Source organism: Coturnix japonica, chromosome 1, assembly GCF_001577835.2.
Source record: "Coturnix japonica isolate 7356 chromosome 1, Coturnix japonica 2.1, whole genome shotgun sequence".
NCBI lineage: Eukaryota > Metazoa > Chordata > Aves > Galliformes > Phasianidae > Coturnix > Coturnix japonica.
Window position 1 is genome coordinate 139,063,332 of NC_029516.1, and position 23,023 is coordinate 139,086,354.

The 23,023-nt window shown below is 44.4% G+C and overlaps 1 protein-coding gene across 3 annotated transcripts in view; it reads left to right on the forward strand.

The window, feature by feature from the left end:
- The first annotated feature begins 6,554 nt into the window (after positions 1–6,554).
- TBC1D4 (TBC1 domain family member 4) overlaps positions 6,555–23,023 on the forward strand; it is a 101,604-nt gene continuing 85,135 nt past the window's right edge. For 2 of the 3 annotated variants that reach the window (XM_015851631.2, XM_015851632.2), the window contains exon 1: positions 6,555–7,166. In XM_015851631.2, the coding sequence (XP_015707117.1) occupies positions 6,693–7,166 (474 nt within the window). In that variant the 5' untranslated portion in view covers positions 6,555–6,692. The remainder of the gene's footprint in view (positions 7,167–23,023) is intronic. The other variant, XM_015851634.2, reaches the window with a different exon arrangement.

The following is a 23,023-nucleotide window of genomic DNA, read 5'->3' on the forward strand; positions in this document are numbered from 1 at the left end:
CCGCAAGTTCACTTGTCCTGTACAGCCTAATAAGCTCATCTGCAAAGGGATGGAATTTTGAAGGCAGCACTCAAAAGTCCTTCTGTGCTACTGGTATACTAATGGAATTGGGCTCCCTGCCACTAACATCCACCATTCTGGTCCAGCCTGTATGTATCAGCTCTCCTAATACCTCCATTAGGGTTTGCACACTACTACGAGGCTATATCCGTGGGAACACCCATTCCAATACTGCCGGAAGGTGCTCTGCTGGGGCGTGGGGAGCAACTGCGATGCCTGCTGCAGGGCCAAAGCATGAAAACCCTGAAAACCCTGAAGACCCTGAACCTGGATAACTGGAAAATTGCCCCCCAAGTGCTCTACTGGTCCATCAACACGGGGCAGGTGACCGCAGCTGCTGCATCCCAATCTCCTGCCAACAACACCTCCCAAACAATCCCTCTCCAATGGTCCCACCCAGGCCACTGCATTGCCCCCCATTCTGGCACTGTGGGGTTTTCTGGAGGTGGCGGGGCCTGCCCAGGACTAACCAACCAGAGAGATCCCAGTTTGTGCTGAGCCTCCTCTAACTGCCGCTGCACCCATTGAAGCTCACAGTGCACTTCATTGTCAGACTCTCATGGCAGCTCCAGCTCGCTCCCACTGTCAGCTGTTGTCAGTTGCTGGAAGGGTTACATCCAATGGCTGCACAGCGATGGGTGCTGACTGCCCAGTTACTGGGGTATCCAGCGGCAATGCAAACCCCGAGTATGAGGGAAACAGACCGCTGGACAGAGCTTTCACAGCTGCAGCTACTTGTCTCTCAGTTTGCATATCATGCAAAGTATTAACAACTCCCCAAGGCCCACGCCACTTTCCTGTGAAGCTCCGAGCTGAGAGTCACTTGCCAGAGGGTGTCACCAACCTCACACCACTCACTGGGACTGAAAATCATCGACGTCTCTGGGAAATTCTCACAGGTCTTAGCCTACTTAAACAAGTCTCATAACTGTTCCAAAGTCACCTGCGAGACCCCTCTCTTATAGAGTATGCCACAAAGCAACTGCAATGCTGCTTCTGTGTCCATGTTCTAACTAGTTTAGTCTATCTCCTGACTGCAAAGGTGATCAGCCTTTGATCCAGCTTACCGTCACACATGGCGCCTCAGTTTGAAATCCCCACCGCCACTTGCCGTTAAGCTCCTGACACGTTGAAATCAGCACACTCTTCCAGGTTCGCCTCCTCCCCCTGTCCGCTCACTCCACGTTCAGGTGCCACTTGTTGCCACCAGTGATGACAACTAGGGTGAATGGACAAGGAGACAGCTCCCAAAGTGCCGACGGCTAGGTGGACAGAATAACGGACTGGCACTAATATAGTGATATCCATCTTCCAGCTTCATTATGCTGAACAAAAGTAAACCTCACACCCCTACAGCAAGGTGAACATTCTTATAGTGCTAAACAAATGCAACTGAGCCCTGATTGGCTCCCCTCAGCATTGTGTCCTGGTTCAGATTGGTTGTTGCCAGACTTCCTTACTAACTCCCATCAGTCAGTTCAAGTAGCCTCTTGGTATACTGGGTTGCTCAACTCCAGCTGCAGCAGATCATGGCCCCACTCCATCAAAAACATCTCCACAAAGGTCAAGCTCAAGAGATAAGAGTGGGCAGTGCCAGCTCCACCCCTGCTGGCTCAGCAGCCTGCCCACAAGCTGCCAGCCCCCTGCACCAGCACAGTGCTTTTGCTGGCTTCAAAAAAAAAATCCCTAAAAAGAGCTTTTTAGTCAGCTTTTTTTTGCTTTAGGTCCCTTATCCAGTGCAGTCTTACCTGCCCTGAAGCTGGGCTCCACAGCAATTCCAGAATGCTCACAAGCACAGTTAACTGTGTCCACACTTGTTCACTTCAATAATGTACAATATTTTGAGATATATAATGTTGACTGAATAAGCCACCAAAGTCAGTGGCAGATTATCAATAATTCAGAAAGCTGATTGGTGATATAGACTGTGATCTGACCAGAAGAACATGTGTTTGCAGCACACTGTTAGGCAAATGTTGAACATAGTGATTTGTGTACCTTAGATCTTATAGCAGAATTTTTACTTTGAATTTTATGATTAGGTTCCAGAAGCTTGGCTAGTAATCAAACAGAAAATGAAAATCCTTATGGTGTCTCATCAGCAGCTTTACATGTTGTGTGTCTGCACAGGTACTGCATTTACACTTTCTTCTTTTTGGGATGGCATGGAGAGAAGCTGCTCTTTAGTCAAGAACAAATGTGCACTGGGCAGGCTGAAGAGTTGGGTGGAGAGGAACCTTATGAGGTTCAGCAAGGGCAAGTGTAGAGTCCTGCACCTAGGGAGGAATAACTGCATGCATCAGTACAGTTTAGGGGCTGATCTGCTGGAAGGGAGCTCTGCAGAGAAGGACCTGGGTGTCCTGGTGGATAACAGGTTGGCTGTGAGCCTTCAGTGTGTTCTTGTGGCCAAGAAGGCCAATGGTATCCTGTGTGTATTAAAAAGAGAGTGGCCAGCAGGTCGAAGGAGGTGATTCTCCCCCTCTACTCTGCCCTGGTGAGGTCACATCTGGAGTTCAATGTCCAGCTCCAGGCTCCTGAGTTCAGAAAAGACGGGGAACTTCTAGAGAGAGTCCAGCAGGGGGCAACAAAGATGATGAGGGGCCTGAATCATCTCCCTTATGAGGAAAGGCTGAGAGACCTGGGACTGTTCAGCCTGGAGAAGGCTGAGGGGGGATCTTACCAATGCTTATAAATATCTAAAAGGCAGATGTCAAGTAAATGGATCCAGGCTCTTTTCAGTGTTAGTGACAGGAAAAGGGGCAACAAGAACAAACTGGAATACAGGAAGTTCCATCTGGATATAGGGAAGAACTCTACTTTGGGAGCAACAGAGCATTGGAACAGGCTGCCTAGAGGGAACCTGCTTTAGCAGATGGTTGGACTCAATGATCTCCAGAGATCCTTCCAACCCCCAGAGTTCTGTGATTCTATACATTTTCTTAAGTGTTGATAAGAACTATGGAAAGCTGCTTTCTTTTGAGTCCCAAAGTTTCTGGTTCCCATTGACTAAGCTAGCAGAATTAGGCAGTTCAGCTGATAATGTTCAAAGAACTAGAGGATGGTGTTTTTGTTACCATTATGATTTTAAACACTAAGGGAGAAATTACATGATGAGCATAAAAGGTGAAAAGCCTTGCTGATATGCAAAGGAATGCTGTGATAAACATAACATTAATTACAGAGCTTTATTTCATGGTGCATGAAATCTTATGACTGAAGTGAGAAAAAGGGAATAGCTTCAAGAACCAAAGTTATGTAACCAGAGGGCAGAGTTTCCCATGAAACACTATTGGCAAGATGGAGGATAAAGACATGGCCAGACTGAAGGGTAAGAAAGAAACGACAGAGTAAGTGGATAATGGATGGCTAATGGGATTACTATGAAGAATTAGTTCAGAAAAAGATACAAACACTGAAACAAGAAGAAAGTATGACAACTGTTTGGAATAACATCTGAGAACTGTGTTTTGAAGGTAGTTAAAAGTATGAGTGATCGAGTTTATAGGGATTCTTTTAGTCTTCAAAGGAATTTGTATAAAGGATTTGTTAATAAAAGTAAATTAGATAGATCAAAATACCCAGATATCAAATCGCCCAAGTGAAGGAGAAACCAAAGAGCTCAACGTAACTGGTATATTGGTGACAATTTAAGAACTTTATTTGCCACATTTGGTTCCTCACAGTTTTCCTTCTTAAAACAGAAATCATAAAATACTTTCAGTGTTTTACAAAAGATAGAAATGCCATGTAAAATACTTGCACTACAGTGCCTGAGGGGGTTTCTCTGCAGCTTTAGCGCAAATCCAGTGTTAGGTTCACATCTCTGGTAGTTTAGATTTGTCACTGTGCTCAAGCACCTGCCTGCATTGCAGGCTCACGCTTGGGCTGACTCACTGACCCACTGCTCCCCAAAGGAGCAGCAGTCCTACTGCCCTCCTCACCCCATGCTTCTCTCTCTATTTCTTTAGTGCCGGCAGCGGTGGCAGTGCAAGCACTGTCACTTGCATTTGGGGCAGCTCGTGGAGCTGAGCAAGCAGGAAGCGAGCAGTTTGTTGCTGGATTAAACATGTACCAGTGAGTAAATGGGTCTTCTCCAGATGTGCCACTGGAGCATGGTGTGTGCTCCTAAACACCTTAATGCTGGGGCTGTAGTAACTGCTCTGCAACTGCCTCATGGGAAGCACAGAGCCTCCTGCACATTCTAAGTTAAGGGCTGAATGATAATTACAGGTGTGATGGAGAACATATTTTAAAAACAGGTAGGTTTGTGATACAAAAAAATAGGGGGTATCTGTTCTGAATACCCCAGTTATAGTATCTACTGCAAAACAGAAAATGTGCATGAAAATACCAATAAAGCAATTGCTTTATTTTGTACCCTTGTAAGAAAATGTTACGGGTGATGCCCAGTCTACCCTAATTTGCTTTTAGCTGCCCTGTTCTAAAACAAGCGTATGTTTCTGCCTAGAGAAGCTGTGGGTGCCCCAGCCCTGGACATGTTCAAGACCAGGCTGGATGGGGACCTGGGCAGCCTGAGCTGGTGGGTGGCAGCCCTGCGCATGGTGGGGAATTGGAATTGATGTGTCCCAGAATCACAGAATCACCAAAGTTGGAAAAGACAAGTTCATCCAGTCCAACCATTAACCCAATCACCAATAGTTCTCAATAAACCATGACCCTCAACACAACGTCCAAACATTCCTTGAACACCTCCAGGGTCAGTGACTCCACCACCTCCCTGGGCAGCCCATTCCAGTGCCTGACCACTCTTTCAGAGAAGTAGTGTTTCCTAATGTCCAGTCTGAATCTCCCCTGGCACAGCTTGAAGCCATTCCCTCTAGTCCTATCGCTGTTACATGAGAGAAGAGGTTGACCCCCATCTCACAACAACCTCCCTTCAAGTAGTTGTAGAAAGCAATAAGGTCTCCCCTGAGCCTTCTCCAGACTGAACAATCCCAGCTCCTCTGCCCCCATGCCCAGCATGCAGGCTCTGACTGCACACATGAGCCCCAGCTCCAGGCTTGTTTCAGAGAGCAGCCAGACAAACTTAAGGCTTGCCATGGCACCACACTGCTGGGAGTTACTGCAGCTGTTGTTGCCCATGTGAGCACAAGGATAAGCAATAAACCAGGTGACTACATGTTGGGTTTGGATGCTGTCCATCTGGAAAAGCTCTGCCCAGTGGGAGTCCAGTTACTATTTAGGCCACTCTGAAAGTAATGCCCCCTATTTATTTCCATGTAAACTACAACAGATACAAAGAGCACAATAACACTATTTGATAAAGCAGATTCCCAGCTACAAACACTATTTTTCAAAAAGTCACTACCATTATCTATGCATTTTCACCAGTCCTGTAAAAATATGAACCACTGGAGGTGACCCACTGTCACTGCTGCCACAGCTGACCCACACCACCCACTGTCTCACAGTGCTCACATCCACTGTCTGGTCTCCATAAGCATTCAGTAAGCATCAGTGGATGTCAGTGGGTGCCATTTTTTCCACATGAAAGAATTCAGTGACACACCTTTGCTCCATACGCACTCCCATGTCAGAAACCATTCTGTCAGACTGCTCTTCTGCTGCCGTCTATTGCATAGCAACAACATGTAATAGAATATTGGTGGGTAGGCTCAGCCACTACTGACATACCATCAACGCCCACCTCTGATGTTGTGGGCCAACAAAGAATCATAGGATCCCTTAAGTTGGAAAGGATCTCTAAGATTATCTAGTCCAACCATCAAAACCCATCGCCACCATGCCCCTAAGCCACACCTCCGTAACTCATCAGTAAGTGAGGTACACACAGAGTCCTGGTGTGATGAGCAGTGTTTCATACAGAGGTGTGGGAAAAGCAGCTAAGGATCCCTCCTGACACTACGATTCAGATTCTAGAAGCCAGTGAAACTCAGAGACCCTGGGATGCAGCTCCAGATGCCCTAGGGCCTCTTAGAAGCAGAAAGAAGGCACAGAATCACACACAGAATCACAGAATGACCCGGGTTGGAAGGGACCTCAAGGATCATGTAGTTTCAACCCCCCTGCCTAGCACCCAGGGCCCAACAAGCTCTGATTCCCCAGAGCCCACTTCAGGCGTTGCCATAGACAGAGCTGCCACTCACGGCATCAGGCTGCCCAGAATCTCATCCAACCTGGCCTTGAAAATGTAATATAATATAAAATATAATTATACAGAAGTGCAGAGCTTTTGCAAGCGGCACCGGACACAACCCCTGCAGCCTCCCCACCTCCTTCCCCCTCCCCGTGCCCTTCCTCCCGAGGCGTTCCTTCTCCCCTCTCCAGCGCTGCGGACGAGGCGAACGCTCAGACCGGGCCGCACCTGCTGGACCAGGAGCATTCGCCCGCTTCGCCCCCTGCCGTGCCCCGCTGCCCGCTCAGGGCGTAGCTTCGGCGCTCCTCCCCGGGGCGGCTCGGAGTGGGCGGGCGACTCCGCCGTCCTTCCCCGCCCCGCGGGCTGACCCCGCTGGAGAAGGCGGTGCGGTGCAGAGCTGCAGTGGGGTTGAACTGGAGTGGAGTGCTGCTGAATGCGCCCTTAGCGGCAGTCCCGGCTCCGCCGCCCGGCTGAGCGCAGGCCCCGCGGCCGCGCCTCCACCGCGGTGTCCGCCATGGAGAAGCCGGTGGAGGGAGAGCCGCTCTCCCATCCGCTGGAGCAGCAGCCCGAAGCGCCGCCGCCGCCTGGGGAGAAGCGCTTCAGGCTGTGGTACGTGGGCTCGGCGTGCCTGGACCGGCGCACCACGCTGCCCATGCTGCCCTGGCTGATGGCCGAGATCCGGCGGCGCGGGCAGCGGCAGGAGCCCGGCGGGGCGCTGGGCGGCGGCGTGCCGGCCCGCGAGGTGCTGCTGCTGCTCGGATCGCCCACGCTGCGCTGCGTGCCCGCCGGCCCCGCCAGCCCCGGCCCCGGGCGGCCCGCCAGCCCCGCACCCGCCGTCTTCATCTTCGAGCACAAGGCGCAGCACATCGCCCGCTTCATCCACAACAGCCACGACCTCACCTACTTCGCCTACCTGATCAAGGCGCAGCCCGACAACCCCGACTCCCCCATGGCCTGCCACGTCTTCCGGGCCACCGACCCCAACCAGGCGAGTGGGGCTGCGGGGCGGGGGCAGTGCCTGGGGCCGCGGGGTGACGAGAGACCCCCGTCCCGTGCACGGGGTTCAGCCCGACCCTTGGTGGGCAGTTCGTGTTTTCCCCACCGCAGCCTGGCACGGGAGCTGGGCAGTCGGCTGGTGCTGAGCTCCGGTGATGCGGAAGCTTGTTCTTTCGGGGCCCGGAGGGTCATGCTAAGGACACCTGGCCGTGCTCAGGCACACTCCGGCAGCCCTGGGTATGGGTGGAGGCAGTGCTGGGAAAGTGCCAGCTGGGAAAAAAAAACGAACAGTAGGGCTCTTTTTCTGCCTCTTGAACGGGCTTTGGCTCACGCATCACATGTGCAGGAACAGCTCCTCACCGCTCCGTCTGGAGGTGTGACAGGCAGGTTCAGCCATTGGTTTAGTATGGTGACAGCAAAGGCCTTAGGACAACAATATTTGGTCTGAGTAAGGCGAGACACCTTCCCCTGTTTTTTCAGAGACGAAGAAGTATGTGACAAGAAAAAAAAAAAAACAACTTAAAAAGTGGAGGAAAACAAGGATGATATGGATGGGGTATAGAGATAGGACAATGGTAATGACCTTAAACTAACAGAGAGCACATTTAGATTAGGTGTAAGGAAGAAGTTCTTCGTTATGAAGGTGGTGAGGCAGTGGCACAGGCTGCCCAGAGAAGCAGTGGGTGCCCCATTTCTGGAGGTGCCCTATGCCAGATCGGATGGGGCCCTGCGGCCTCACCTGCTGAGTGGCAGCCCTGCCCATGGCAAGGGGTTGGAACTAGATGAAGGCCTCTCCAATCCAAACCATTCTATGAAAAACACATGCAATTAGAAATACTGCAGTTTACCAAAACCACGTAGAGGACTTGCCAAAAGCTTTTAGTGTATTAATTTTGACTTGAGCAATGACAACTGCCAGAGCTTGTTACGTTGGAGGGATTTAGATTGTGTACGTAGCTGTGGGTTGAGCTGTCCTCTGGGGCAGGACAGGAGGCATCCCAAGCAGAGGCTTGTTGGCAGCTGCAGCCCTGCTGAGCTCTGCCAGGAGAAGGGATCAGGAGGGAGCACGCAGAAGGAGCGTGGAACAGAGGCATGATGGCTGGCAAGTGTGCAGCCAAGATGTCACTGTATGAGGGTGACCATACGGACTGAAGAAACCAAGACCTGCTGGCAGGATGCGTTGGATTGAGCGTTATTTACTGGATAGCTCTGGTCTGGTGCCGTGACGTGGGACAACCTTGTGCTGTGAGGTGCTGGCTGTAAATTACTCTTGCATGTAGTATTTCTCACGGTTGCGTTTACACTTGAGATGCTCTTTTTGATTAAACCATTTATCTGTATGTCTTTGTTCCGTGAGGAGAATGTCCCTATGTGCATAGTATTAATGCAAATTGATACTATAGGTAAAAACTTCCTACTGAAGGAAGGTATTATTCTGAATCCATTTCCTTTCGTAAGTTCCTCTCTTGTTCTGACTGCATAGTCTTATCTGCAATATGTTTTTTTTTTTAACCTTTTAACCATTAATAAAGAATAGGTGGCCCTCACACAAGGGTTTCTTGGCACAGGCTCCTAGATAGACAAGCCCCAACAAGGGTAGTAGGTGCACAGCCAGCAATGCAAGTCATGGGTTTCTATTAGACTTTTTTTTTCAGGTACCAAAAAGGAAATAATACAGAAATGTATTTCCTTGCTAAGTTATGTTACCAGCTGGAAAGGCTTGGTTGGCTCAGTCTGTGCAGTCCTCTGCTCTGGGTTTCTGCACATCCTCAGTTCTGAGTGGATGAAGCCAGGTTGCAAGTTGCTGGCTCCGAAGATCTTCTTGTGGAGCTCATTTATTATAAAACTGGTGTTGTTCTTGCATGTTTTCAAGATCTTTTTATGTGTATGCACTTTCTCAGAAGTGCGTGCTTCTGATCCATTGTGGTTATGAGCTTCATGGTGCATATTAGTTTAGAAATTACTTTTCATATCTGTTATTATAAGGTGACTTTGTTTTCGATCTCGTGCCATGGTTTCTTTCAGTCAGCACTGCTGCCAAGAGAAGGGGTCTTGCCCTCCTCCCCTCATCTGCTCATCCCTTCCTTCTGGCTTTGTCCTTGTGCCAGCACAGTAAACAGGGGATTTGCTGGTTTGGCTTCTGAACACATCCCTTGAACCATGGTGTGGTGGTTTGGGAGCACACTGAGGTCTTCAGTTAGAAGATGGCTACCCATCATTTTCATTGGTGGATGAAGCCATCGAAGTAAGAAGGTAACAACTGGCTTCCAACATAATAACGCTAGTAAAGTAATTCAGGATGCAGCGTGGTGGAAATTTTGGCTTTGAGCCCATTGCTTTGCCCACCAGATATGTTCCACCATGTCTAAGGTGCATGTGCATTCACTGTTACTGTGAAATGAGCTGTTATTCACAAAGGAAGCCAATACATCTTTCCAATTCCTGCACGTTTCCAAAGTAGATGATCAATCAAAAGCCAATGAAGTATGTGCTTTGATAACATCAGGTAGGAAGACAGCATCTTTTAATGTTATTTGCCTTGACTGCAGAAAATATTGCCATGAGGTGGTTACTTGCTTGTGTTCTTGTTTGAAAACCAGCAACTTGTGGGTAGAGCAGAAAAGCAGGAGTCAGTAGATGGGTTCCTGTTTTGGAGCAGTACCTTGGCATCAGACCAGAGCTCAGCTGTCTGTATGGAGGTGAATGCTAAGATTCTTTTGCTGGGGGGCGGGGGTAGGGGTGGGGGGGTGAATGCTGTGATACTTTTGGTAGAGGGTCCCTTTCTTTTATCCTTTGACTCCAAGGGGAGGGAAAGCTCCTGGAGCTCTTTGACTGTCTGGAGTGGGAACAAAAGTTTTTTATTCTTTTCCTCTGGACTTACTGCAGTGTTTGCTGCTCCTGATAACTTCTGAAAGTAGCAGCCAGCTGAAGTGGATGAGGGTGGCTGTCTGGCTTAGTGCTGGCAAGCAGCTTCTGAGCAGCAGCCAGAGATGTTTGTTCTGCGCTGCTGTCATTTGAGAATTACGTAGGATGTACAGAGTCTGTCTGTAGACTTAGATGACAGCATTGTCTCTTTTTAAATCTGGCAGATTTTCTTCACAACCACAGGAACAGATTGGGTTTTTTTGGTTGTTGTTGTAAAGCAGAAGTTAGTTTCTAAGTAGAGCAGGCAGACCCTACTGTCAGCCACCAAGAAAAGCCTTTCTGAGTAGCATTCTCTACCAATCACACAATGATTTTTTACCATGGACCACCAAATTTCTTACATAAAACAGACTGATATGGTTTGACAGTTGCCTTCAGTTCCCTGATCTCTGGGAGGAGGCAAGGGACTGATCTGCCTTTACCCTTTTTTTCCTTTACTTTTCCAGTTGTTACCCTTTCTTCTTAATACATGAGCCCTTCTAACAAGCTGTTGTTCTTTTATTTTTTAACTTCAACTTGCATCTCATATTTAATAATACTGTAACTGATCCTTATCGGTGAGGATGCATAACTGTGCTTCCTCCATTTAAGCAACAACTTATTTGGTGCATTTTGTGTTTCTTGTAGACACTTTATAAACAGTGATCTGTGTATACTGCTGTGGGGTTTCAGGACCTGTCTGAGCTGGCCTTGGAAGAATACTGCTCTATTGCTTGAACCACGGTATAGTTGAACGTGGCTGTGGTGTTCTGCTGTAGCCATGAGTTAGTGGGACGAGGCTGTCTCAAGCCAAAGCAGAAGTAGTGGAGCATTTTGCTGACCAAGTAAAGCTGTGGTAGGAGCTGGAGAGGCAGAGGGCTAGAGATAAGAGCAGAAGGCAGCCTGCTTGTAGCCCAGATCCATGCTGTGTAGTCACTGCACGGGGTCAGTCAGAATGGTTTGTCTATCACAGTTGAGCATTAATTGTCTGTGAGATACATTTCAGCAACACAAGGCCATAGGGCAGATTGTTGTGAAAAACAAGACATCAGGACAAAACCTTTAGTTTTCATCATCTGAAGGAGGCTTCTATGCTATAATAAAGTCACAGCCTGTAAGGCTCATGATTAGAAAGTGTAAGTTAGAAACATTTTAAGAAAGTTAGTGAACTTCCTATTCAGATTTGATCTGTGCATTAATTTTCATGTGACTTGTTTGCATGGATTCATCCCATGCTCCTTCTTGGAATATTCAAGTACATATGTAGAGCATTGTTTCAATTAATATTAATGAATGTTGCACAGGTTAAGTCATCGGATCAGTTGTTTAGAATAGGAATAACAAACATGGTGAGGAAAAAAATGAGCTTTGAAGGAAATGAGAGAGATGCGTGGCTTGGTTAGATAGACTTGAGCATATTTGGACTGCAAAAGAAAGAGGTAAGTCTTGATTTCCCAGTCTTATCACGAAAACAAGATTTGGAGAGATCAAAACAAAATGTTTTCTAAGATTGTGTGGGTTAGAATTTCATCCATCAGTGGAGAAACTGACAAGCTGTGGCTCAAAACAAAATGGATGCTGAAGACTTGCAATGAATGCAGAATTGTTCTACTAGCAGCCTTATTATCTCTGGCCTACATGGGTTACAAAGGCTTGGATGCAAAGTCTTACTGTCATTGCTTTGGTTTAAAAATATCTGACAGGGTTTAGGAAATGGAACTGAAAGCTGAGAGCTTAAGGTTTCATTTTTGTTTTCCTGAACATCAGAATCAGCTTTTTTTTTTTTTTTTCCTTAATGAAGTACGTTTCATTTTAGGCTCACGCAGTTATCTGTAATTTCCAGTTCTGGCGAAAAAAAAAAAAAATTGTCCGTGATAATTTTCTGTTAAGTCTCAAATTGAAGGAATAATAAATCCGAATTTGTTCATTGTTTCTGTGTGTTGCTGTGTAGCCATTTCTCCAATTAATGTTTATCAAAAAGAAATGATTTTGGGCGCTCTTTTACCTACTGAATTCATATATCTAATTCATTTATTTTTCTTTTTGCACTTCCTGAAAACCACCCAATTATTTGGGAACAGAAGGAATATTACCGGGGACTGCATTTTCAGATGGGGAAAAAATAAAATCTAGAATGATAAATATATGAAATGATGTAAGCTCACTGAGAGTGGCTGCAGGCAACATACTGATCAGAAAGCAAGGCTGTTTTAAGGAAAGCAGCTTCTATGTACACCAGATCAAACTTTCTTTTCTCAGGTCGCTTCTGTGTTTTTCAATTCTGTTTCTCAAATTTCAAAAATAATTAAATAGAAAAATAGTTGCTAGAAAGTTTGGCTAGATTATGTGTATGTTGATAATAGGGAGAATCTGATTTCTAGGCTGGTTTCTCAGACCAAAGTTAGTGCTTATGAAAGTGAATACTGAAGAAAAAAAGTCTTGATTTCCATCAGCCATTGCATAATGGTAGCATGACTGAGTGCTTCCCATCTCTGCTTTTTCTTAGAGGTTGGTATTGCTTTTGATGTGTACAGTCTACCCTACTTTGCATCTCTTCCACTCATTTTCCCAGTTAACTCAGATCTCTCTGAGCATCATGAGTGTCTCTGAGGCAGTGAGGTGAGCTCAGATGAATTTCAGAGGCCAGGCATGGAGGCTGCTGTCTATGCTGTCTAGGCTTTGGGTCATAGGACTTTTAGCAGTGCTGGTTTAGGCCCCTCATGGCGCCAGCTGTCTGTCCTTTGCCACCTGGTTCTGGTTTTGTGGTTTTACCATACTCTTTCAAATTCAGAGAAGGGGGTGGGGGAGAAAGAAGAGTTTGTCTGTTTAATGACTCGTATCGTCTGTCTCTTCTATAAATTATGGCATTGTCTACCTCCACTGGCAGAACACTGCAGTGTTCTGGGGCATTCTTAGAGACCACAAGGAGATCACTGGGTACAAGGACCAGACCTGTTGGATCTCTTGTAGAAGTCATAAATAATACAGTGATTGTGGGCAGCTGGACAACAAAATGAAGGCAGTAAAGTGATGTAACATAAATCTTAAACAGGTTCTGTGATACTCTGTTCTGTAAAGGCTGTAATACCATGCTTTATTTTTGGGGCACAAATGGATGCATCCAGACTGAATATAATAATGTGCCTTCCAAATAAATCAGAGTGTCAGTAAGAAACCATATGATCAGGTAATAAACAACTGTATCTGCTCTGAGGAAGTCTTGGAAGTGTAGGAGTAAGTAAGGAGTAAGGAGTGTTACGAAGGAAAGTTTGAAATGCAGAGGTGGTTGCATAGAGGCTGCACAAAGTATGTGACTTGTTGTGGTTACCAGGGAATGTACATTGCTTTTGCATATGAATGTTAATTGGTGAACTTGTTTCCCCTTTCCAGGTGTTTTAATTAGGTGACAACTGGTAGATCAGTGAGGCGGGCAAACAAACATACATGGTTGTCCTGTCAGTCTGAGAGTAGTCTGGTAATTCAATCTTCCTCTCAGCATTTGTCAGAGGTAAGCCTGTTTGTACCATCAGGGATTAGTTCTAGTAGTATATTTAGGGCTACAGGGAAAACAATGTTAAACAAACAAATAAGGCACCAAACAAACCAAAAGACTTGCAGACATCCCCAAGGGCTCGTTTTAGCCCAAATCATAGTCTAAGCTTTTTAGTCTTCGCATGCTTTCAGGGCTTGAAAAACCCAGTCAGTATACCTTTAGAGCACGGTTGTGCTTTACCATCTACTGGCATCTGAAGCTGTGCTCCCTCCCCTCTACTGTATTGCCTGAAGTGAAGCTGATGTCCTGCTGTTTGAAGTGAGGCCTACTTAAAGCCATCTCTCTTAGGAGTGAAATGGCCGCAAGGATTTAAGGCTCCTGTTAACTGCTCTGTTCTCTGGAATGGTGGTGCTGGTGGGATTCCTCTGTTCTCTGAGGGTTCTCCCTGCACAGAGAAGAATCATGCAGCAGAGTAGTGCTCTGGGGTCTTCTGTCCCTCCTGAAGTGTGGTGGTGTTTGTTGACTTCAGCTGCAGTACATAACATGTCTCTTCTGTTCTTATACTTGTCTTTAGTTTCTTAAGTCAACCAAATAAAAACCTGAGGTTTGTTTCAAAAGCTTTCATACCATGAAGACTGTTCAGACAGTGCAGATTATGTATAGTAAATACATGTAAAATTCAGCTTAAATTGTGTTTTTCTGTTCAGAGCCCCTGAAAGGTGTCCCATTAATAAGCAGATACCTGGATGCATTGCAGTTCTCTCCAGCTTGAATAAGGCAGGCAAAATATATCGGCTAGTACCATACAAGCTTGTATTTTTCCCTACTCCCATTCTTGTCATCATGGTTTTCCCTCTGCTGTTGCCCCTTTTAGTTACAGTGAGTATCAGTCACATAGTTCATTTTTTGCACACTGATAAGCCATAACAGCTTATCTGCTCAGTTAAAATGACCAGGGTTATGTTTTAATTCATTAATACTCTTGGCAAGAACGTGTAGATCTGCTCAGTGCTGTTTAGAGATCTGTGATGTATCTAAAAACATGTTGTGGTAAGTAAGAATATTATCCTCTGGGGCATAGCAATGACTGGCTTCCAGACTGCTCACAGTTTTGTTTTCTCTAGCGAGACTAATAAATATTTATTTTTTTAGGATGCTGATGTTAAATATACTTCATGTACTCTGTGACTTTGATATGGGTTTCCTGTTGTATTCATTTTAAATAGGAAAAGCAGTATCCGGTGAATGTTGTGAGCAGCCAGTGGTCTGTGGGTTCTTGGGTATTCCTAAACCAGAGTAAATATTCAGACACAAAGCAGTGAAAGACTGGGATGCATGATGTTGTAACTCATTGAAACATTTAGATATGCCTTCTCATGGCTTGTTTCTTGCTTTGCCTGAATTATTCTTAAAACTGGAAATCAAATTATGCTGGAACTTGCAAAGAAAAATAGAAGTAGGGTAGCACATACTAATAGGGCTGTGTTTGCCAGAGAGAAACAAGTTGCTTTCTTTAGGACCACTCTTCTAGAAGTGTAGAAACAAAGAAGCACACAAGTTCTGGCTGTGCTCTGTGCTGAAGTTTGGTATATGAAGTTGATGTGTACTGGGGGGACTGCATTGCCCCAAAAGCTCAGTGATTCCTGTCTGCTCTGCTCTGTCATAGCATGAAAAATTATGGGCATGGTAATGTAAGATAGAGAAATTAATTCTTGATAGCACACAGATTAGAAAGAGACAGTGCTGTGAGTGCAGAACACTTCTGCACTTGGCAGTGGAAATAATTATCGGACTGCAGTCAATATTATGGTACTTCCGTGGCAATTTAGGCAGTTTGGGACACAGGTTACCTTGCAAGCCTTGGAGTTGCACTAAGAAAAACAAGAAAAAACAAAACTGAAATAAGCAGCAGAAGAAAGTAATTTCAGATGTTTGCAAATTCTTTAGGATCTTTAGTTGAGCTTTCAGGAAATATGCTGCTCTTTCTGTAGCATTTGATTTAGGCTCATGTACAGGATTTTGGGTTTTGTAAAGAAGATGTCTAAACAACGTGTCTTCTGTAGAAAATACTTCAGGTCTAACATTGTGCTTATACTCAATGGGAGTCGCTTAATTTTCTGTGCAGCAGGACTGCCGAGCAGTTTGTAAATAGGATCTTCTTTTTTTGTAAACCATCTGCAGGTTGGATGGGGCCGTGAGCAGCCTGATTTAGTGGTTGGCAGCCCTGTTTGCGGCAGGGGGTTGGAGCTGTATGATCTTTGAGGTCCCTTCCAACCTAAACCATATCATCACTCTATGAAGCACACGCGGCTGGTGCGTGGCGAATGTGTGCATGTGCTCAGATTTAGCACTGAGGAGAATGAGCACTAGGGAAATATGCTGACCTGAGGCAGAGAGCCGAGTGGGTGCAAGGCAACATGACTAAAGCCAGCTCAGAAGGAGAGGGTTTACATCCTGGCATGATGCCTCCTCGCGTCTCAGATTCCATCTCTGTATAGTGCAAGGAAGATCTAAAAATAATACCTGCAGTTCAGTGTGGTGGCATGAAGTTTGCAAAATGAATGCATTTCCTCCACTGTGACCTTCTTTCTTAAAAATCACCACAGAAGATGTAGGGAAAAAAATCCAACAACAAAGAGCATATCAGTCCATCTATATGAGTTTTGTTGCTTATATTTCTTTTTCTCTTCTGTTCAATCTGCAGTTGTCCTTAAAATACACATTAACACAGTTGGGGTGTGAGAAATGTGGAGACCAACCCAAAGTGCCGAATTAATACACTTGGTGCTTCTCTATGTAACCAAGTATTTTGTTTCTGTGTGCTCATCCACTGTTCCACATTTCAGTTGTTTTATTTCATGTCATACCCTTGCTAATTTTTGATGTTGCTGTATGGGAATTTGAAAGTGATAGTCATAAGACAGCTTGTGTGTGCCCACACAGCCTCGTATACCTAATAAGGTTAAAATGCACCGGTGTAATGCTTATTGCTATGCCACGTATTTCAGTCTTTTTAGGTAACATTTTGAAGTGTGCTCACATCCATATAATGGCTCTCATTTGGCTTAGATTACTGACTGCAAGCATGTCAAGTGTAAGGTTTAAACTTGGGGTCATCCGACTTGACCGAAAGTTCTTCTTTCCATCATTTTTAAGGTATTCAAGTCTGCTTTGTTTTAATGAAGCTACTTTGTTTTAACCCTCTGCTGGCCAGTTCTGTGGGAATTAAGGACAAGCTCCACAGTGTCCTGCTGCTGAATTATCTTAATGCACTTGAGCATTCTGTTGCTATGTGGGCCCTCCAGCTGTGTTACAGAGAGCAGCTTGCATAAATTCAGTGCATCCTTGCTCCTCAAGGGCTGCTATTGTGTGGCAACAAGAATCTGCACTAAGCTGTGCAGGATCTGCTTCATGCTTTTATCCCAGGAACAGTTACATTAGATTGATTTCACAACACCACTCAGTCAGCAGCTTGAGTCTCTGTCCTGAGGACCCTTCTCTTAAGTCAGGAATCATTTCCAGTAGTCATTCTGCCAGAACTGTTCACTGTTTCCCAATAAAGGTTACCAGCTGCTGGAAGGTGATATTGTTTTACAGGTCTGTAGCACGTCTCAGGGTTTTTGTACTGCTTTAAATATTACCTTGCTTTCAAATACGGCAGTCTCTTGATGCTACTCTGTCACAAAAATTATAGTCTTGAAGTTTCTTGTTCCTTCTGGTGCTGTTGCTATTAAAATGTCAAAATACCTTTCAGTTCTATTTGATAAGCAGGTGAATGTGACATGTTTCTAGCTCAGATTCAGTGCGTGGTGTTAGTGTCATTTGGAGCCCCGTGAAGACAGGGCTGAACGTGAAAATTTCAGTTGGCACATGGATTAGCTGGCCTTGTTTGCAGGCACCATGAGCATTCCTCAAGAGGAACGTGCCTGCTGAAGGGTTGTTTTCTCTAGCTGAAAGACTTGAATGGCTACAGTGAAGTCAGGAGTAGGAACTTCAGCATAAAGATGGGGGAATCTGCTGCAGAAATAAGAGCTGCATGTGAAAACATTTCAAATTTGTAGTTGTCTTCAGTCTTGCTACTATATGGGAATACAAGGCTACCGTTAGGTATTTTATTGTGTTATGTTCTTCTGTTTTCCCAAATCCTTGAAATTATCCCAATCCGAGATTGTAATCTATTTGTTGCAAGGGTTTTCAGTACTCCACGTAGTACTGTTAGCTATGAATACTCACCTCTGTGCCTGGGAAGAGCATGGACAAGATCCTCCTAGAAGCTATGTTAAGGCACATATGAGACAAAGAGGTGATTCAAGAAAGCTCTTTTGAGGCCCCATCTGCAGTACTCTGTCCAGGCCTGAGGCCCCCAGTACAGTAAGGATGTGGAGCTCTTGGGGTTGGTCCGGAGGAGGGCCACAAAGATGATCAGAGGGCTGGAGTAGCTCTCCTGTGAGGAAAGGTTGAGGGAACTGGGCTTGTTTTGCTTGGAGAAGGCTCCAGGGAGACTGCATTGCAGCTTTCCAGTACTTGAAGAGAGTGTATAAACAGTAGGGGGAATGGCTGTTTACATGGGTGGATAGTGATAGGACAAGGGGGAATGGTTTTAAACTGAGACAGGGAAGTTTTTCACACAGAGGGTGGTGATGCACTGGAACAGGTTGCCCAAAAAGGCTGTGGATGCCCCATCTCTGGAGGCATTCAAGGCCAGGCTGGATGTGGCTCTGGGCAGCCAGGACTGGTGGTTGCTGACCCTGCACATAGAAGGGGGCTTGAAACCGTATGATCATTATGGTCCTTTTCAACCTAGGCCATTCTATGATTCTGTGATATGATTCTGACCAAGAATCATAGGACCACAACCCTTCAGGATTCAAATTAAAACTTGAAAGGAAAAAAAAGTTATTCATTCTTTTGTATATTGCTGAGACTTGAGCTTTTCAGATATATTTCATGTTGCAAGCATGAAGGCAATTTCAGTTTGAATAGGGGAGTTCTAATGTTTTACTGCCTTAAGGCTCCTTTTTGTTAGAAGTTTATATTTTCACCTTCACACCCTTTAAACAAAAAACAAGAAAAAAGCCCACTACCTGGTATATGATTATTTTTTACATCAATACCACATGGCCGATAAGTATCAAAAGTTTGCTTCTTTTTTGACCATGTCAGTCATATAATGTTTTAGAAAGAAGATATGTGTAACAAAAACAAAAAAATAGGAAACAAACACAACCCAGCTTTGGAGGAAGAGGATGATACGCTGTGTGGTAAAAAGCTGTTGTGTTTGCAGAGTAACTCCTGGAGCATGACATGAACAGCTGAGTCATTTACTGCTGGTACTGAGACAAATTGCTGCTGAAGGATGCTTCTTACTGCTCGGCTGCCCCTGCAGCTGGTAGGTGGCCTGGCTGAGAGCAAAGTAAACTTGAGCCTGGTAGGAACTGCTGTGGAAAAAGTAAACTGCAGATAAGTGGAGTCTAATCTCTGGAGCATTTAATTGGTTCAGCATCATTCTCTAATGGCTGAGCTTTTAAAATGTGCAAATATTCATGACGTTGAGATAATCACGGATTTCTCATTTATTTTTCAGTATGAACCCACAAGTAGTAGTAAGAGTACTCTTTATTTTCTTTGCTATTAATGCGATTACAGTTCATGTATCAACTTGTATAGTCCTTGGAAGTATCTTAACAATTACTTCTGTGCATCTTAATGTCATACAGGACTGCTATTGTAGATCACTGTCCTCATGTTTTGAATAGCTAATGAGGTTTGAATGTTTGTAATGTGAATCTCAGAAAATGCTTTCCTTGCAGCTGAGTTAAAATTAATCCTTCCAAAAGTTTATATTCAATTAATGGTCTTTGAACATGTTTTTTTTTTCCCCAAGCAGATGGGCTCAAAACTGAATGGGAAGAATATCTCATAACCCTCTGCCCCAGAGCACTGTGGCAGCAGGGGAGCGGGTAGAGTTTTTCATGGGCCCTCTGTTCTTTCACTGCTCTTCAAGAAGAGCAGTTTTCATAAATGTTTTTATATGTTCTTTATGTGTTTAAGTTTTCATAAATAATTTTAACTTTCTGATTCTGAACATAGAACTTTACCTGAACCTGCACCTTCCCATGCACTCTCTGACAGAACAGTGTAAAACAGAAACGTCCACGCCTTGCAAAAACAAATACGCAGGAACATCTAGACTTTGTAAAGTAATTTGAATCCTGTCAAGCATAACTTAGTGCACAGGGTTGTTCGACCTAGTTCTGTGGTTTAACATAAAAGAATCAGCAAAACGCAGTGCATATGCTTGCTTTGAATGAATGTAGATCTCCTGCTTGTAGAACAGATCTTAAAATGTCCAGCTCCCTGTATGTCATGTAAATAATTCCTTTTCTGTAAGCCAGAAGTCTAGAACATGCGGCAGGAATCGTATTTGTGGTTTCTAATAAAGTATTTTACTTCAGGTTATTTCCCAGTTTAGTAACAACCTTCTCCGTGACCTTGCAGTCATGCTGCCTTGTTCAGAGCTGCAGTTCCTGTTTTGACGTGATATGCAGTTACCCTGTGTTACAGCTGGGCTGACTCTACAGATACAGCTATTGTGTAGAGCTCTCCTATTTTGGCAATGTTTAATACATTTAAATACTTAAAAGTGATGATTCTTCCAAAGCTTATTTCTAAGTGTGCTGACCTTCAGGTGTTTTTGTGCAAGTCTGTTTGACTTCAGGGAATTTGCTCATGGGTATAAATTTTCCAGAAATTGGCTGGAAGCCTAAGATTCAACTTGGAGGGTTAATCTGAAGAACTGTGTAGTTATGGGCTCTTTTTTAAATCAAGTCCAGTAGGTTTATAAAAGATTGTATTAAATTTTTACAGAGGCTTTTAAACACTGATTTATTCCTCAGCTGCTTTGAAATATGCTTTAATAAGAATGTATCTAGAATTCTTCCAGCAGACATACTTCACTTTACTATCACAGAATCACAAGGTTGGAAAGGATCTACAAGATCATCTCATCAAACTCTCCTCCTGTTACCATTGCTACCACAAGCTACTAAACCATATCTCATAGCTCCTCATCCAGATGCCTCTTGAACACTGCCAGGGATGGTGACTCCACCACCTCCCTGGGCAGCCATTCTGGTGCTTGACCACTCTCTGAGAGAAGAAGCTTTTCCTTATGTCTAATCTAAATCTCCTCTGGCACAACTTGTGGCCATTTCCTCAGGTCCTGTTTGTTGCCTGGGAGAAGAGGCCAAACCCCTCCTCATCACAACCTCCCTTCAGGAAGTTGTAGAGTGCAATGAGGTCTCCCCTGAGCCTCCTCTTCTCCAAGCTGAGCAATCCCAGCTCCCTCAGCTGTTCCTCATAAGACTTGTGAACCAGACCCCTCACCAGTTTTGCTGCCCTTCTCTGGACATATTCCAGGGCCTGTGGAGTACTAACTTAAAGAAAGTACAAAAATGTTCCGAAAAGACACTATTATGTGATTTAGCACGAAGTTGGGTACTCTTGGACATGCTATTGGCTCTTTCTTCCAAATAGTGTGTTTGTATTATTTATTTTCATTTTTAAGACTGTAGTCTGGTGACATTCTCATAACTTTGGGGGCGTCTGCAGACTAAGTTCTTTTATCAGAGTTCTGCCACAGATGTTGATAGGGTTGAACCAGGGTTTTTGTGGTGGCTCTTTTAGCCACCAGTCACTGCACATGAAGTCAAGAGCTTATGCAACCTCTAGCTTGATCATAGAATTGTGGAACAGCTTGGGTTGGAAGGGACCTCAAGGATCATCAAGCTCCTACTCCCCTGTTGCAGGCAGGGCCGCCAACTTCCATCATCTATTCACCTAGCTTTCAGAAAAAGAAATTGGTTAGAAAAAAAAAGCAACTCAATAAAAGCAAACTAAAACCCATCAAACCAACAAACCTTCATGACAGAAAAAGCTGATGCCCCAAAGAATTGTCAACAACCTCACTGCACATCTATGTCCCTTCTGAAGTAATTGGATAACTGATTGTAGAAGAGAACTCTCATCCTCCAGAACTAATGGGGGGTGGAGGAGGAGACATTGATATCTTCCAGATGTTTGAGAAGTAGCATTTCATATCCTGGAGTGAGGATTCCAGTGTGCGCTGGGTTCTCCTCGTTCTCATGTAATACATTCTGCTTCCAGCTTAGCTTTGCCTAATTTTGTTCCTTTGTCATCAAGCCTCCTTCTCTGTTTGCAGGCTGCTGCTGCTAAGCATGTTTGCACACCGAATGACTCAAATGTCCTAGATCTTTTTCTGACCTCTGTGTTTTTGTATTGGCAGTCCTTCGTCTGTCACAGATCCTCATCAATCTCTCAGGCTTATTTTTACCTTATTCCTTCTGTGGTCTTTAGCCAGCCTCTACTATTTTTCAGCTTCACCTGCAATTCAGTTTTTTTTCTCAGTCCTCTTTCCCTTCCCACTCCCAAATCTGTGGACTTTAAGTATTGCTCTGTAGTTAATTTCACTCTCCCTTGTCTCTTCTTCCTTCTCTTGCAAGTTTTCTTTTTTCCTCTTCTTAGCCACGTCTTTTTTTTCCCCCATATCTCTATATATTTGGTTAAAATCCTATCTCTGCAGCACTCAAATCAAATGTATTCTTACAGAAGTAGCACTGCTAAAAGTTGGCTGAAAGTACTTTCAGGGTCTGGTGAGCATCCAGGGAATCTGCCCACTTACATATATTTATTTATTATCAAACATCTGTTAGCTAACGTCTTGCCAAACTGAAGAGACTGAGTATCCAGATGCCTTGGAGGAATTACTTGGAGTGAGTTTTTAACATTAACACAAACCAAAGGAAAAATGTAATTCTTTCTAAGCAGTGATTGAACTATTTTGAAGATGTCAGTCCTGAAAGCTGGATAAAACTGTGGGTCTAAATCCAATGCCTTGCAGGATGTACTGTTGGCTCACCTGAGCATCCTTTCATTCCTGGAGATGTACGCAATCCTGATTTTAAAACTGTGGATTGGGAAAAAAAATGAAATAAATCTAAAATGGTGTGCTTTTTTTTTTTTTTTTTTTTTTTTTAAAAAATCTTTTTTTTTTTTTTTTTTTTTTAAGTTTGCTGAAGATGTCATTTAGTTCTTCATGTGGATTCTCTGGGATGTGGACGCTGTCTCTTCCTCTAAGATATTTTCATCTCAGAAGTGATGAGAATTTTACTAAAAATGCATGTGTGTGTGGGGGGGGGGAATATTAAAGGTAAATGTGTTATGAATTAATTTAATATCAGACATGAGTATGTGGAAATGAGCAAGCATGCTCATACTTGTATTAATATAGTGGATGTTTCCATTTTGTGCTTGAGGTAACAAAAGAGATTAGGAGGAAATGAAGTTTTACTGTTTATCTAAACATTTCCATCTCTAATACCAAAATGCTCATTACCAAAAGACCTTAATTTTACCTGAGTGATGCTTACAAG